The sequence below is a fragment of the Pelodiscus sinensis genome, chromosome 5 (assembly GCF_052426305.1).
Source record: "Pelodiscus sinensis isolate ZL-2025 chromosome 5, ASM5242630v1, whole genome shotgun sequence".
NCBI lineage: Eukaryota > Metazoa > Chordata > Testudines > Trionychidae > Pelodiscus > Pelodiscus sinensis.
Window position 1 is genome coordinate 34,181,715 of NC_143056.1, and position 16,483 is coordinate 34,198,197.

Sequence of the window (16,483 nt, forward strand, 5' to 3'; positions counted from 1 at the left end):
TACCTCATGGTGGTTGCCTTCTGGTCAGGGATGAAGCATATTGGGGAGGTGGTGTTTGTCAGAAGCTTTAAAAAACAAATTCCCTAGACCAGTAGTGCTCAGTCTTTCTTGCTTGGGATCCCTATGTCAATTTACTGGGATATCCTCCTGTTTAACAAAAGCGGCAGGTAGGGAAAGGTGGGGAGGAGCAAGGTAGTGCTGGGCACCAGGCTAAGAAAACCTCTGTCCCACTCATCTAAGTTCAGTTACAGTGTCTTCTCTGCTGGTAACAAGCACCTTTTTTCCCCAATGTGCTAGTTGACTGTCTCCATTTTGTCTGAATATACCTTGTCTTTAGAGACTCCCCAGACTCTCCACCTGTGGAAGGCTCTCAGAAACCTTTCCTCATTCTTTCCTTTCCACGCTTTCCAATTCTTTCTCGTCCTTCTCTTCCCAAAGGGTGAGCTGAGAATAATCTCTTTCTGAAATTTTGCATGCCCTGGGTTGATATTGTGAAGGTCAAGACTATAACGGGGTTCCAAAAAGAACCAGATAAGTTCATGGATGATAGATCTATAAGTGGCTATTAGCCAGAATGGCAAGGATGGCTCTGTTTCTCAGAAGCTGGGAATGGATCACTTGATGATGACCTGTTCTCTTCACTCCATCAGAAGTTTCTGGGACTGGTCACTTTCAGAAGACAGGATACTGGACTAGATGGACCTTTGGTCTGACCCAGTCTGTTCTTATGTATTTGTATTGCTGTGGTATCTTTCAGGTCCTTGTCTTACTGCACACCGATGGATATGGAACCAGTATAGTGTGGGGGGAAATGGGGACTGCTGACCAGTCCAATGCACAGTGATTTGGCAAACTACAATCTTGTCTATACTCTAGAAGCTACAATGTTTGCCTTATCTAAACTTTAGATTGTTTAGGGACCCAGAATGAGCATTCTGCTGCTGTTTATTTCTATAGCCTAGTAAGTATTAAGGACACATTACAAGCTATTACTGTATAAAGACAGACATCCAGGACAGGGAGCCTACAGATTACCACTTGGATGAGACTTTATAAGGGGTTGAAATTTGGAGCAAGAGCATGGAAATCCCACCTTTCTCCCTGCCCACTGCATGTGTGAAATTCAGGTCCTGGTCCGTTCCATGCACTGCTGGGGGAGTTTGGTGTGCCAGAGCATTCAGCATCTTGCTAGGATACTGAACAGGAGGAGAAGAGGCACTGAGATAAACAAGGTGTTTTTCTTTCTCACTCCCCATCCTATTTATATGTTTGTTTTCATTCTAGCGACAGTGGTGATTTGTGCATAGCAGTTGCACATAGCTCTTCCCTTTGGGACTGTGTAACATAGGGCCTGATTCTGTGATGTGCTGAGTGCCCTGAAATAGGCCCAATCCTTTAAGGTGCTCAAGTTGGCAAAGTTGTAAAAATCTTTGCTTATCGTATGACTTGCTTTGTAGACAAACGCAGGCTGTTACAGTGAATCCAGTTAGAAGGAGGTCCTCTGCCAGGATGTCTCTGGTAAGGTTTTCAAATAGCTCACATTTAAGCTGGTTCTTGTCTTTTGCTAAGTAGTAGTAGAATGTCCTATGAAGGGAGAAATAGTGGTGACCATGTTAATTGTAAAATTGGAGAAGGATACTTTTTCTAGGAATATGCCATTACTACTGAGATTTGAATGTTTATAGTTTTGCATTAGACTTGAGTGAAATTTTTTTCCCTTAAATGGAAAAGCTGAAGTGATTAAAAGTAAGCTGGGACACATGCCTTAAGCCTACAGGCTTGTCAGAAAACCAAGCGGCAACTTCTTAATAACTTATTTAAAATATATATTTTTGTTTTAGGTATTTTAGATACATCTATTTTTCAGTTTAAGATTCTCCTACATCTAGAGAAAATCTTAGGTGTCTGTATGCACTGCTTTGGTTTGCTTTTCCTCTTCACTTGCCCTGAAAATTGATACTTTGTGTTGAACACTGAAGGAATTTGCTTGTACAACCTTCAAGACTCTTTAATAGCTCATGTAGAATTTAACTACTTTTAAATATCTTCTTTCTTAGCCCAAGCCACAGCCTTACATGATGCCACCACCACCTCAGCTACATTACAATGGACACTACACAGAACCATATACATCATCCCAAGGTAAATTATGATGTGGTCATATTGTTTAATTCTTAAGTATATAGACAGTGGGAACAAGTATATACACACAGACCGCTTGATATCACATTTTACCACTCGTTAAATTATATCACATTAGGTCCTTTGACACTACTAGAGCTATTTAAAGAGACCATAGTGTAAATGCGAGTCAAGCCCACAATCAGTTTCACACATACATAATGGGAAGCGACTGTCTAGGAAGAAATACTGCAGAAAGGGATCTAGGGGTCATAGTGGACCACAAGGTAAACATGAGTCAATAGTGTCACACTGTTGCAAAAAAAGCAAACATGATTCTGGGATGCATTAACAGGTGTGTTGTGAGCAAGACATCAGAAGTTATTCTTCCGCTCTACTCTGAGCTGATTAGGCCTTAATTGGAGTATTGTGTCCAGTTCTCGGTACCACATTTCAAAAAAGATGTGGAGAAATTGGAGAAGGTCCGAGAAGAGCAACAAGAATGACTAAAGGTTTAGAGAACATGAGCTATGAGGGAAGACTGAAAGAATTGGTCTTGTTTAGTTTGGAAAGGAGAAGACTCAGAGGGGACATGATAGCAGTTTTCAAGTATCTAATAGGGTGTCACAAGGAGGAGGGAGAAAAATTGTTCTCCTTGGCCTCTTACGATAGGACAAGAAACAATGGGCTTAAACTGCAGCACAGGGGTTTTAGGTTGGACATTAGAAAAAACTTCCTAACTGTCAGGGTGGTTAAACACTGAAATAAATTGCCTAGGGAGGCTGTGGAATCTCCATCTGTGGAGATGTTTAAGAGCTGGTTAGACAGACATCTATCAGGGATGGTCTAGTAGTGCTTGGTCCTGCCGTGAGGGCAGGGGACTGGACTCAATGATCTCTCGAGGTCCCTTCCAGTTATAGTGTTCTATGAGTCTATGATTATTTCTCTTGTTCTAGTATTTGTTCCTATTCTAAGTACAGAATGATATATGAGGGAGCTAGGATGGCGAACACTGAGTCATTGACTGTGTACATTATTTGCAGGCCACAGTCTCTCATTACATACAGCCTTCATATCCCTGTAGACCTTAAGGATATCAGAGCTCTGTAAAGTATCAATGGACTTTGTACCCTCTTTCCCTGACTACTCCAAGGACCCAGCCCATCACTAGAGAAAGTGAGATTTCTTAGGACTATGTGGGACAGATACTAAAGGAAGTGAGGGTATGTCTACCCTACCCCGCTAGTTCGAACTAGCAGGGTAATGTAGGCATACCGCACTTGCAAATGAAGCCCGGGATTTGAATTTCCCGGGCTTCATTTGCATAAGCGGGGAGCCGCCATTTTTAAAACCCCGCTGGTTCGAACCCCGTGCAGCGCGGCTACACGGGGCTCGAACTAGGTAGTTCGGACTAGGCTTCCTATTCTGAACTACCAGTACACCTCGTTCCACGGGGTGCCCGGGGTTCGAACCAGCGGGGTTTTAAAAATGGCGGCTCCCCACTTATGCAAATGAAGCCCGGGAAATTCAAATCCCGGGCTTCATTTGCAAGTGCGGTATGCCTACATTACCCTCCTAGTTCGAACTAGGAGAGTAGTGTAGACATACCCAGAGGGACCTGTTGTGTGTAGTAGTAGGTATAGAAATCATTGGGATAAACTGGGGGGGCTATGTCTAGACTGGCATGATTTTCTGGAAATGCTTTTAACAGAAAACTTTTCAGTTAAAAGCATTTTCGGAACAGAGCGTCTAGATTGGCATGGACGCTTTTCCGCAAAAGCACTTTCTGCAGAAAAGCGTCCATGCCAATCTAGACACGCTTTTCTGCAAAAAAGCCCCGATTGCCATTTTCGCGATCGAGGCTTTTTTGCGGAAAACAAATCTGGGCTGTCTACACTGACCCTTTTGCACAAAAGTACTTTTGGCCGAACGGGAGCAGCATAGTATTTCCGCAAGAACACTGACAATCTTACATGAGTGGCTGATTTTCCAGAAAAACTGGCCAGTCTAGACACAGCCGGGCTGTAAATTTTGAGCAAGCCCAGGGGATTACAGCTGGGTTGATAAGGAATTCTTAAATGCTCAGTTTCTAAAATCAAAATAGTTAAATTACGCAGCACTCCCCATAAGTGCACGTAGCTAGCCTGTGTAATATGCAGTGGATTTACCAGTACCTTCATTTTCCTTCTCTTTTATAGTTACCCTCATTTTGTGTTTTTAATTAGACCAAGTTCTCTGAACGAAGGACTGTATTAAATTTTCCAGTGCAATCAAGCCTTTGACTGCTAGTGTAGTACAAATGTAAACAACATTGGTAATACTGAATTGCTGACAACTTTGGGAAGTCCTGTCATCTGCTAATTTTTATAGCAGAATGGAATTGATTTGTTTCCAAAATCACAACAGTAAAGGTACTATAAAAAATACTAGATTTGTAATAAAATCCTAGTATTGAACACATATTCTCTCAAACAAAAAGAATCAAAAGCAATTGGCAGCAAAGATGTACAGCAGTCTTTGTTTCTACTTCATGTACAAAAAGTACTGAAAGAAGTGACCTCTGTTTACCCTGTTTTGCATTTTAGCATCAGAGCAAAAACTCCACTGTTTTTTATAAACATTAAATGCATAAAACAAAAAATAATTTTCTTTAATATTTATAATGAAATCTGTAATAAGGACCAACTGTAGTAGGCAACATCCTACCGTACTTTAAAATATCCCAAAGTCTCCAAATAACTCTTGCTTTACTAAGGTCTACCTTGTTAGTTGCTGGAATGGTCACATAAAGCAGATTTCTTAGACTGTCTACAGAGAGCTAATGTGTGTACATCTTCCTGAGCTGAAGGTGTAATTCCTAGCTCAGAGAAGCGCACATGCTCTGTTTGAAAATATCACTGCAGCTGGGTGGCACAGGCAATGGTTCAGGCTAGCCACTTGTGAACCAATGCATCTGAGATCCTAGGAATGTACTTGGGACAGCTAGGCTGAGTCACTGCCCTTGCTGTCCCCACATACCATGCTGTATTTTTAGCATGCTGTCTTGACCAGAGCTAGCAAGCATATGTCTTCCTGAATTCAGAATCACATTTCTTAGCTGATTATAGACATGCCATTAGTATTGATATTCATTTATACAGTGGGCCAGATTCTTCTATAGCCAAGGCCTTCTCTGCATAGGTCAATTGAACTGGATTAACTTAAATTGTTTTTTAAACTAATATAGTTGAACCAATGCAAACTCACATGTGGACACTCTATTCTGGGTGGCTTATTTTGATTTAACATAAACCAATTCCCAGTTGAATTAAGTTACATTGAAAAAAGACAAACATGTGTCTATATACAGGAATTTACACTTGTTTAACTAGATCAGTCTGAATTCACACCTTAGGTTATTCTAGTGCTACTTTGCTATGGAGACAAGACCTTGCATTGGTGTACCTCAAGAGTAAAGCTGTAAAATTAAGTGCAGTAAATGAGGTAAATAAAATATAAAGAAATAAGATTAGAAGTAGGACCAAAAACTTTTCCATTTTACTCAAGATATGACCCTTTTCCTCCACAGCTTGCACTCTGTCTACTTTGCAGTCGCTGCGGTCACTGCAGGGCTTTGAGTCTCTTGGTGAATTAGGGATAGTTCCCTCTGCAGTCACTGTTAATTAATCCACACTAGACTACTAGTGTGGCTGCCCCTGTGGGTATGGTGAGCTCTTCCCCCAGAGCTGAAATACCGTAACTCTGTACTGTGCCCTTGTTTCCCCTGGCCTAGAGAGCTGGAACCCTGACGTTGACGTGAATGAGTCTCACGGGGCGGACTCATAGCCACAGCACCTCCAGCTGGGGGCACTGGAGATTAGCTTTTGTCTGCTCACTTGACACCTCCCTCTGACTAGGGTCTCCCTGTGTGCTTGCTTCACTCTCCAGTCCGGACCTACATCACTCTTGAACCACAATGTCCTCTTTAAGACACTGCCCTCTGGCAGTGCCCACTCCACTATCTCTCGACCCCCTTCCAGGGAGTGTTTATCAGTCTCTGCACTCCAGGATCCTCCCCTCCCAGGGAACACCCATTTCCCCTCTAGGGAATACACAGTTCCAGTATACCCTCCTTGCCTCAGTGACCCACTGCCAGTCTTCAGCTAGCCCCTACCTCAGGGGCAAACTGCAGTCTGGAATGGCCTCTCAACATTGGCAAAGAGGGTGTGGACCTGCTGCCTTTGCCTACCCTGGCTGGCTCTCTGCAGCCCTCCTGCACTCAGGTTTGGCCTTAGGCCCTGCAGCCTGGGAGTTGGCCTGGCCAGAGTTTCCCCTGCTCTGCCTCCAAGAAGCCTCCTGCTTCCCAAGCAGCCTGCTCTCCAACCAGAGAAAGGGTAAATTTTCCCCTCCTTCTCCAGGAGTCCTTCGTTATATAGCCCCCAGTTGGGCCTAATTAGCAATAACTGCCTCAGCTGGGGCTTTGCTGGCAGCCCTTGCTCAGGGCTGGGTTTTGCCCTTAAAGGGCCAGTGCAGGACAGACACCCTGTCACAGTGAAGTTGATGGATTTTATTGATCAACCTTGTCTGGATTCTGTCTCTGGCTGTTACATCACAACTCCACTTGGTCAAAGCAAAACACGTTCTGCATAACTTCAAGAGAGAAGGCAAATGTACATCTCTCATGTTTGCTGGCTGAGTCTTGATGCCACACTCAGTAACATCAGGGTTTCTGAAAACAAATCACATCAGAATTAAATCAGCCTCCAAATAAAGGACAATATTATAATATCGTTCTGCATGTCAGAAATGTGGCCAGGTAGCAAGAGGTAAAACAAACAGAAATACTATCATTTTGTGCTAGATGCAATCTTTGGAAGGAAAATGTTGCTTGGGAGCAATCTGTGGCCGAAATGTATTGTTAAAGTCAAGACATGGGAGGGAAGGGCTGAGGTTTTGATAATTAATCATTGATTAAACATGACTAGTAGAGGAATTTCAATGTTGTAATGTTTGGACATAATGGTTGTTGAACTTTTTTCAGATAACCTTTTTGTGAGCAAGCAGAATGGATTCTATTACCACTCTCAGACTAGCCTGGATAGAGCTCCACATGACTACAATGGCAGAATCCGCAATGGGAGTGTCTACAGTGCACACAGCACAAACTCTTTGAATAACCCACAGCACTACTTGCAGCCATCTCCCATGTCCTCTAACCCAAGCATCACTGGAAGCGATGTCCCAAGACCTGATTACGTTCCGTCACATCGACATAGTGCACTAATACCACCTTCTTATCGGCCTACCCCAGATTATGAAACTGTGATGAGACAGCTTAACAGAGGAATGATACACACAGATAGGCAGAGTCATTCTATGAGAAATCTTAACATCAGCAATTCATATGCCTACAGTAGGCCTGATGCTCTGGTCTACAGCCAACCTGAAATTCGAGAACATGCTCATTTTACCTCCCCCCAGTCTGGTCACTATCCTTTTAACCTGAATTACAGTTTTCATAGCCAGTCTCCCTACCCATACCCTGTTGAACGGCGTCCAGTTGTTGGAGCAGTCAGTGTACCTGAGCTGACAAATGTGCAGCTTCAGGCTCAGGAATACCCAACGCCAAACATCATGAAGACCCAGGTCTATCGACCTCCTCCCCCTTATCCATACCCAAGACCTGCAAACAGTACCCCAGACCTTTCCCGACATCTTTACATTAGCAGCAGCAACCCAGATCTCATCACCCGGCGAGTCCATCATTCTGTCCAGACATTTCAGGAAGACAGTCTGCCTGTTGCACATTCCCTTCAGGAGGTGAGTGAGCCCTTAACATCAGCACACCATGCTCAGCTACAGAAAAGGAACAGTATCGAAATAGCTGGGCTGGCTCACAACTTTGAAGGCATAAGAATTAAAGAGAGGACCATGTCAGCCTCTGCTGCAGATGTGGCCCTTTCCAGGGTCATAGCAGGAGGGTCACAACCTAGTGTTTTTGTGGAAAGAACAAAGCAAGAAGAAACTGAGGAGCAAGAAGGAAGTTTGAACTGTGATCATAAGAAGTCTCTTTCAGATGCCACTATGTTGATTCACAGCAGCGAGGAAGAGGAAGAATTTGAAGAAGAAAACAAAGCTAGTACAACTCTGACTCCTCTCACTGATGACCAGACCCCACTTTCTGCTATTATGAGTGGTTATCCTCATGAATCCTTACTAAGTTACCCCTACAGTTCTGTTGCTTCACCTCCTGGCCCTTTGCATATCCTTGAGCCTAAGTTACATATTTCAGAGCCAGAAAAGAGGATAAAAGATGTGAGCCTGGGACACTTAATGGCTGAAACCCAAGTGCAGAGAAGAGGTGAAGGCTTGCTGACTCCGTCTATGTCAGAATCTGACCTTACGACTTCAGGAAGGTACAGAGTGAGAAAGGATTCTCTAAAGAAGAGACCTGTCTCTGACCTTTTGTCAGGAAAGAAAAATATAGTGGAAGGTCTTCCCCCTCTAGGTGTAAGTGGATATTGTTTCTGTCTCTTCTCATAGTGATAGATCTGGTATCATTTGTGTTTTAAAAAATAGTTTTTCAAAGTTTTTGAAGCGTAGCAATTTAATGTAGTAACCTTCCTCTCCATTGCACTCTCTTTCGCTCTGTTTCCTCTCCTTATATGTCTGACCTTTCTCTCTCCCATTTTGTCTTTGTTTCCCTCTCAGTCTGTTCAGCCAGCCTTCCTGCCTCCACCCTTTAGTTAGCCTGTAGCTACTGGGGACTGGCTCTGAGACTTCCTCAGTAGGGTTGCCAAGTGTCCAGTTTTGAACCAGACAGACTGGTATTTGAGCTTTTTGTCTGGGAAACAAATTGAGAAAATTTTGGACATATAAATGTCTGGTATTTTCTAATTAAGTAAGTTTTATTATTATCAGGAGTATCAGTACATAGTTGCATACTGCCTGGCTGTTAGACACGCTCATACTGCGTGAGCGTGTCTACCAGCCAGGCAGTACACAATTATGTAGTAGAGAGGAGGGAGGCGGAGGCAGGGGCGGGGCGGGATGGAATCCCCAGGGCTGGACTCGCCCGTGCACCCCACCAGGACTGTGTGTGGGACGGGCAGCACCCTGGGATCTGTGTGGGCCCGGGTCAGCCCTGCTTCCCGCCAGCCAGTTCCCCCCGTCCAGCCCCGCTCCCCCCAATTCCCTGCCGGCCAGCCCTGCTCCCTGCCAGCAGGTCCCCCCCTCCGCCCCGGGCAGCTCTGCTTTCCCCAACTCCCTCCTGGCCAGTCCTGCTTCCCACTGGCTGGTCCCTCCCCCGGTCCAGCCCCACTCCCCCCCGACCTCCTCCCGGCCAGCCCAGCTCCCCTCCCAGCTGGTTCCCCTCCCCATACACACACACACCCGTTCTGAGATCACGTGTGTCCGGTATTTTTTTGAAACCCATCTGGTAACCCTATTCCTCAGCCTCATACAGTCCGCGGATGAGCTGTCTAGGGGGTCTTTTTAACAGGCCATGGTTCCTATAGTTCCCCCATTCACCAGACAGCTGGAGCAGGAGCAGCTACACCCACTGTCTGAGAAGTCTTGTGATGACATTAGACCTATTCCTGTAATGTGAGAATTGGTCTTAACTGCGTGTTCACTCGTGTGTTCTGACACCTCCCTCCTTTGTATGCACTCCTTGGCTTTTCCCTTTCCCAGGCACTCTTCCCTTCCCATCCTACTTTCTAAACATCCCTACAAACTCAGTCCTTCTTTACCATTCCCTTCTCTCCCACTTCTACCTCACCAAGCCATAAAACATAAACTGAAACTCGTGTCCCCCACAGAACCTCCCACAAGAGGCATGCAGAACCACACAATATAATTCACTGTCTTCTATATCTACCCACTTTGGTTTTAGTCTGAAAACTTTACAAGTTCTTAGGGCGAGGACTCTGACTCCTGATATGTTTGCAATGCCTACCTCGTTGTGGGTGCTACTGTAATAAAAACAAAAAATTCTTTTTTGTAGCCACCGTCTTCGTTTTTGTGTTCCCTGTTTTTAGATTGCCTTTTTCTAGTGATCGATTATACTACTTTAACTTCTTCCCCAGCAGCTGCCAAGTAGTTTTTTTCACTGGGAAAAGCTGCAGTGAGAAACAGACTGGCATACTAGTTTTACTGTTTTAGCAGCTGCTATAGCTGACCCTGCAGAAACTAAATACTGTAGGATTAATCTATTTATCTAGACTCTTACATGGTCCTCATCATTGTTCTTCTGTCCTCCTAGCAAGGAGCTGGATGCAAAATGAGACCTAGCGAAATAGCACAATCCTATTCAATTTCTTTTAAGAACTTTATGATTGTATATAATTTATTTGTCTCTTCCCCCTCTTTGTTACACTAGCATCAAGTAAAACTAATGAGGCTCTTTTGTTGATAGGCTTATATTGATAGGTAGCTTACACTCTTACCTTGTGTTATGAGCCCAAATCCTGAAAGGTTTTTTAAGCACCTAACTCCTAATTATTGCAGTGTGACCTTTATTTTTAAGCTTTTGAGTCTTGCTCTTTCCATGGTATAAGTTTTTGAGACACTTGCGAACTTACCCTGGCTTTTCCTTCTACTCTGTTTATAATTAGATTACTTTCATTGAGAGAGACTCTCAGTTCAGTTTTAAACTTAGATGTTCTTCACTCATTGGAAATGTTCTATAGAATACTGTCTTATTCAGCTAGTAACATTGTTTAGTTATTACAAAACACTGTATAGCTAGAACAAGGTGAAAGAGGTAATATATTTTATTGGACCAACTTCTATGGAGCCTGAAAGCTTATGTCTTTCGTTAACAGAAGTTGGTTCAGTAAAGTACCTCACTCTTTTTGTGTGTGTCATATCCTGGGACCAGTATGGCTACAATAATCCTGCAAACAATATAGATAGAACCTAATTCTTTTCAGTACTTAACATTCAGAGTTTTATATCTTGATAAGACTAGTAGAGGCATTCTTTCCATGACATCTTTTGCTCCCACTGTGGCCCTTTGTTCTTGGGTTTCCATTCATTCATTCTTGCACACAGTCCCATTCTTTAGCAGTTAGCAGCACTTTTGTTTCTGTTGCTGCCCATTAGCCCTTGGATATATTGACTTTTCACTCAAACACCACAGGTGCCCATGTAGTATTTCAGGTTTTTTCACTGTGTTAAATTCCTTAAGTCTATTATTTTTGTTAGCATTCACATTTATAAACTGTAGGATTGAAATATTTACTTTCTCTAATAGGTAAGTGTTTAAAATATAAAATGGTTCTTAACACAAAAATCCTCCAGGATTTTTTTCTAACCTTTTTATTTAACAGTGAGTGATTGTTACAAAAGTAAAGATTCAGGCCTTGATTTTCCAAAAGACCTTAACTCTGCCTCTAAATCTTGATCACATTTTTGCATCTGAAATATGTTGTAGTAGCCAAATTTTTTTTAAACTAATTTGACATAAACTGTAGCTGGGGAAAAGATACTTTAATGCTTACATATCTAAATGCTATAAAAAGTACCCACAAAATTGTGTTCTCTGGGGCCACATCTGAAAACTGGGACTGTAAACTATATAGTTTGCACATAATAAGCTTGTGTGTGGAATCCCTTTGTGGTATTTTGCTGTCCTATTCAAATTATTCAGGATTTTAATTCTGTTCAGGACTGTAAATTGCTCAAAATTGCCCCTCACACTGTGACCTAACCTTGGAGAGAACAATATTTGTCATTCTTGTGGTGTTTCAGAAACTAGTGTTTGGAATGAAGTCATACAGGTGTCCTATCCTAGAAAGGAATGTGGCTTTACCAGTGCACTCTCTAACACAAAGAGAAAGGGCTATGCATTGTCTTCTGCTTGCAAAAAGAAGATGAAGGATTCCTCTGTACTGACCGAACCCCTATGAGGACTATGTAGTAATCTGTTTTGTGGCTATTAACAATTTGTAATTTTTTTCTGCAGGGTATGAAAAAGAATAGAACTGATGCCAAAAAAATAGGGCCTCTGAAGTTAGCTGCGCTAAATGGACTAACCTTGTCTCGAATGCCTTTGCCAGATGAGGGCAAGGAAGAGCCTACCAGAGCAACAAATGATGAACGGGTATGTTAAAAGTTTTCTGGGGTGTTTGGTTTCTCTTACCTCGTCAATCTTAAAAATGAACTGCATCAACTTTGTATTTTGTGCTAATTACTAGATCATCTCACCCTCAAATAATTCAGACACAGAAGGCGGCCACAAATAGGCAAAAGAGACATCTAACGATTGATAAGTTTTGGTAAAAGTGCCTAATGAAACGAAAGATGAAATTTTATAATTTTTTGCTTTTAGATGTGTAAAATTCAGAGTTTTTAAATTAGAAAATTTCCCCTCCATTTCTCATTGAATTGTGCAGCTGTCTAGAGTGTATGCTCTTTCTAGTAGCGGCTGTGACTGTGTGTGACTTTTACTGTTGGTGCTTAACAAATAAGTAGCTTAGTTAGAATTTACTTCAGGGTTCAAATCTTTGCAGGTCACATTGATATTTCTCCTCATGGAAAGCCCCTAAAAAATAGATGATCTTACACAGTGCCCTGAAGATGAGCACATTAATACCATCACAGACCTGTGAGGGAAGCCGGTTCCAAAGTTGAGGGTCATCCAACTGAAAATTTCTCAATCTCAGCTTCTAGCTGTTTAAAGCTTGGACGTGCAGCATAGGCAAGAACACTCTGGCTATTATAAATCTCATGAGAGGACATGGAATGAAAATAGGCACGATCTACACTATGTAGGGCTCTATAGAACAATATTATCACCCTGAATTATACCAGGGAACATAGAGGATGCTGGTGTATTCCTTGGAGAAGTAGCGAATAGTGCATCCTACAGCCAACACTTAAGAACAGGATTCTTTGCATAATGCACCACATTCTGTACCAACTACAAACTTCCAAATGATTTCCAAAGGTAAACCTGCGGTTGAGAACATAGCAGTAATCCATTTAGGGGAGCTCAAAGGTTTGGATAATTAATTAAGATCCACACACTGGAGAGAGGTGTTGTCGTTTTATGGACAAACTAGCTGGAGTTACTCGGCATTGCTCGGTAAACTGGAGGAACAAAATGTAGAAAAATAGTAGTCCATTATCTTTTTTTGAAGAAAAGTTGCACTGATTTCTATAGGGATTAAAATTTAGGTCTGTGTCATCCCCAGAGGGGGGGTAGGGTGCAACCCCGGGTGGAGGGGAGGTTACACCTGGGAGAGGCACCCCAGCTCACGCCTGGGGCTGCAGGTGCCGCGGGGGGCAGGGCGAGTGCCCAAGCCATTGTGCACTTGGGGATTGGGGCACTGCGTGCTGGCAGGGGAGGGAAAGGGGGAGAGGGGTCGCTTATGTAACCTCGTGGGCGGAAGGGGCGAGTCCCGGACGGTGCTGGGGGCCGCAGGCAGCGGGCACGAGACCTAGGGTGGGCGGGGCGGCCCCTGCAGTGCAGCGCGGTGGGTTACTTTTTTATTTTACATCTTGAGCTTGGGCCCAATTGGGTCCAAAAGTACCTTAAAACCTTCTCCTGGATGAAAGGTTATGCTGAATTTGTTCAGTTTTGTGTTGAATCTGGAGAGGTTTTTTTCTTCTACCTGAACAACAAAGCTGACCAAATAATACAGTTGGAAGATACCTCTCATAGTCACTACTGTAACCTGCTATATTAAACAGAAAGTACTGTACACTTCCCTATGCAAACATCTTTGCTGCAAACACCTATGTGTCCTAACTACTTTGGACACTAGAATGTGTCCTAACTACTTTGTTTGGCAAAATGTTCCCATGTCTGACTGGATTGTCGATATAGAAATAAGGAATAATTTTTGAATGTTTTTTACTATCGCCATCTCCTACTATTATATCCTTACATTCTTCATCCTTGTTCTCTTAGGCAGAACACCCATTAACTTAAATTAGTTGTCTCTGAATTAGTTTTGTCTGAATAAAGATTTGGCCACTCCTGAATTACTGTGATTGTAAAAACAGCAGTGGCTGAAGTGGGATTTTAAAAATTAGAAGCGAGAAAAATGTGTACATTTTTTATTAAATTCTTTTCACTGCAGTGTTGAGAGTAGAATTGAGCTGGGATGTGACATTGAATGATCATACTATTCTGTCTCTTAGTGTAAAATTCTAGAACAACGGCTGGAACAGGGAATGGTGTTTACTGAGTATGAGCGGGTTCAAAAGAAAAGGCTCATAGATGGAGAGTGCTCAATAGCCCGACTCCCTGAAAACGCTGAGAGAAACAGGTTTCAGGATGTCCTTCCCTATGATGATGCCAGAGTGGAGCTGGTCCCAACCAAAGAAAACAACACGGGTTACATCAATGCATCCCATATTAAGGTAAGATTAACACAAATGAAGAATGTTTTGCACAATGATTCTTCAATCTCTCATTTTGGAGCTGGTATCAGAAGCCCCTTTTTTGTTCTGTTAAAATAATTCTGTATAGCCTAAAAATGTTACACTGACCTCTGCATTTTGAAATGTGAGGACACCAGAGTCCATGAGGAGAGTCTTGATAGTGAAGATCTCAGCCCTATTGTGGTGCTCGCTTCAGAGCAGTATAACACTGCTGGGAGAGATTTTTCTTTCTCTTAGCTGTGCAGGGGATTGCAACTATTGTTGTACTAAGAGAAGAGTTTGGACTGAAGTTGAGAAACTGATGACTGATAAATTAAGGAGTGTAAGTGCCCAGTCCTGTCCATCTTTTTCTTTTCATACTGACCTAATACTCACTATTTTGAAGAAAAATCTTATCTACATGGAGATTTAGTGCACAGCAGGCTGGGGTGTAAAACTATAGCACTGTGGCCTACTAAGCAACTGTAGACTCTGTTACAAATATACTAAAAGTATGTTTTTTTTGTACCACTGTTTGAAGTGCAGAACATTACAGCACACAGTGGAACCTTTAAAGCATAGCCATATAGTAAGTGACAAGCTAGAGGACTGTACATTCAAACCTTCCTTGCCACCCATTAAGTCTCTGTGTAGACAAGCCCTTAAGCAGTCTCTTAAAGCTTAAGAGAGACTCAGATATCTGAGGCATCTGCCATATACTGTTGATTCAGTTACTTTCTCTTTTTTTCTTTTTTATACATTAATTGAAGGTAAATCAATACTCCGGTGATGTGAAAAGCTGGGTAATAGTCCTTTAAGCACATTGGGGTTCTTTGAGAGCAGAATTGGTGTGTATGAGTCAGCTATTGTAATTGTCCAGTCTGACTCCATTCTCAGCAGAGAAAAAGAGAAACAGAGACACATCCCCAACCGTAAAGCAGGGGTCTCCAAACTTTTCAGCCCGAGGGCCGCATTAACTATCAAACAGCAGTTCGGGGGCCGACTACACACTTGAGGTCCAAATAAAAAACAATCAAAACATGGATGTTGTTTTTAATTATTTATTTAATATTATTTTATTCAGTTATTATTTAATAACACATTGATACACTACACATGAACACCTGTATTAGTGTGAATGGTGAAATTGTTTCCTGGATGCCAAAATAGAGCCCAGCCCACTAGTGACCTCATGAGAGAGCTAGCCAATAGGATAAGAACGCACTGGCCAATAGGGAGCAATTGTCCACGCCAAGTCCCAACCCCTCTTGCTGTGAGGGACGCGCAGAGCCCGGGCTCGGCCGTCGGTCCGCAGGCCGTGTGGCCGTCCGTTGGCGGCTCCGATCCCCCGCACCCCCGGCCGGGGAGTCTCGCTGCCCAGGGCAAGGGCTGCGCGGGTCCAGAGTCCCTCCTCCGTCCCGCTGGCTCCTCCGGCTTCCCTCTCCTGGCTGCCTGCCCAAAAGAAAGTGAGTGCCGGCCGCCCCTGTCCTTCCGGCCCCTTCCCCTTTTGAGCCGGCACGCACGGGGCGTGCCGCTCACCCTGGCGTCCCTGCCCCTTCTCCTCCTGGGTCCTGCCGCCTTCCTCGCCTGCCGCGCCTGCGGCTGTGCGCCCTCGCTCCCCTCCCCGTGGGCTTTCCCCTGGGCTCCGCTGCGCTGCGCCGCTCGGCGCTTCTCCGGGGGAGGGGCTGTCAGTGTGGGGAGTTTCTTCCCCGCCCCAGCTCCGCGGCGCTGCGCCGCTCGGCGCTTCTCCAGGGGAGGGGCTGTTAGTGCGGGGAGTTTCTTCCCCGTCACAGTCTCCACGGGCCGGATGAGAGGGCCTCGCGGGCCGCATCCGGCCCGCGGGCCGTAGTTTGGAGACCCCTGCCGTAAAGAACTGAAATTAAGGGCCCTGTTGTTTCTTCTCCTTCTATGCATCTGGCCAGGGAGCACAGAAGGTTGAAGTGCTAGATAGCTTCATGCAGGAACTTTCCTAGCTGATCACAGGAAGTGTATGGAGCCAGGTGTGAAACTA

General features: G+C 43.8%; 1 protein-coding gene across 2 annotated transcripts in view; it reads left to right on the forward strand.

Moving 5' to 3' along the window:
• Window positions 1-16,483, forward strand: part of PTPN21 (protein tyrosine phosphatase non-receptor type 21) — a 69,926-nt gene that overhangs the window by 41,704 nt on the left and 11,739 nt on the right. Inside the window, exons 11-16 of one of the 2 annotated variants that reach the window (XM_075926744.2) lie at window positions 338-439; window positions 1,458-1,518; window positions 2,058-2,142; window positions 7,142-8,610; window positions 12,068-12,205; window positions 14,251-14,472. In XM_075926744.2, the coding sequence (XP_075782859.1) occupies window positions 338-439; window positions 1,458-1,518; window positions 2,058-2,142; window positions 7,142-8,610; window positions 12,068-12,205; window positions 14,251-14,472 (2,077 nt within the window). The remainder of the gene's footprint in view (window positions 1-337; window positions 440-1,457; window positions 1,519-2,057; window positions 2,143-7,141; window positions 8,611-12,067; window positions 12,206-14,250; window positions 14,473-16,483) is intronic. The other variant, XM_075926745.2, reaches the window with a different exon arrangement.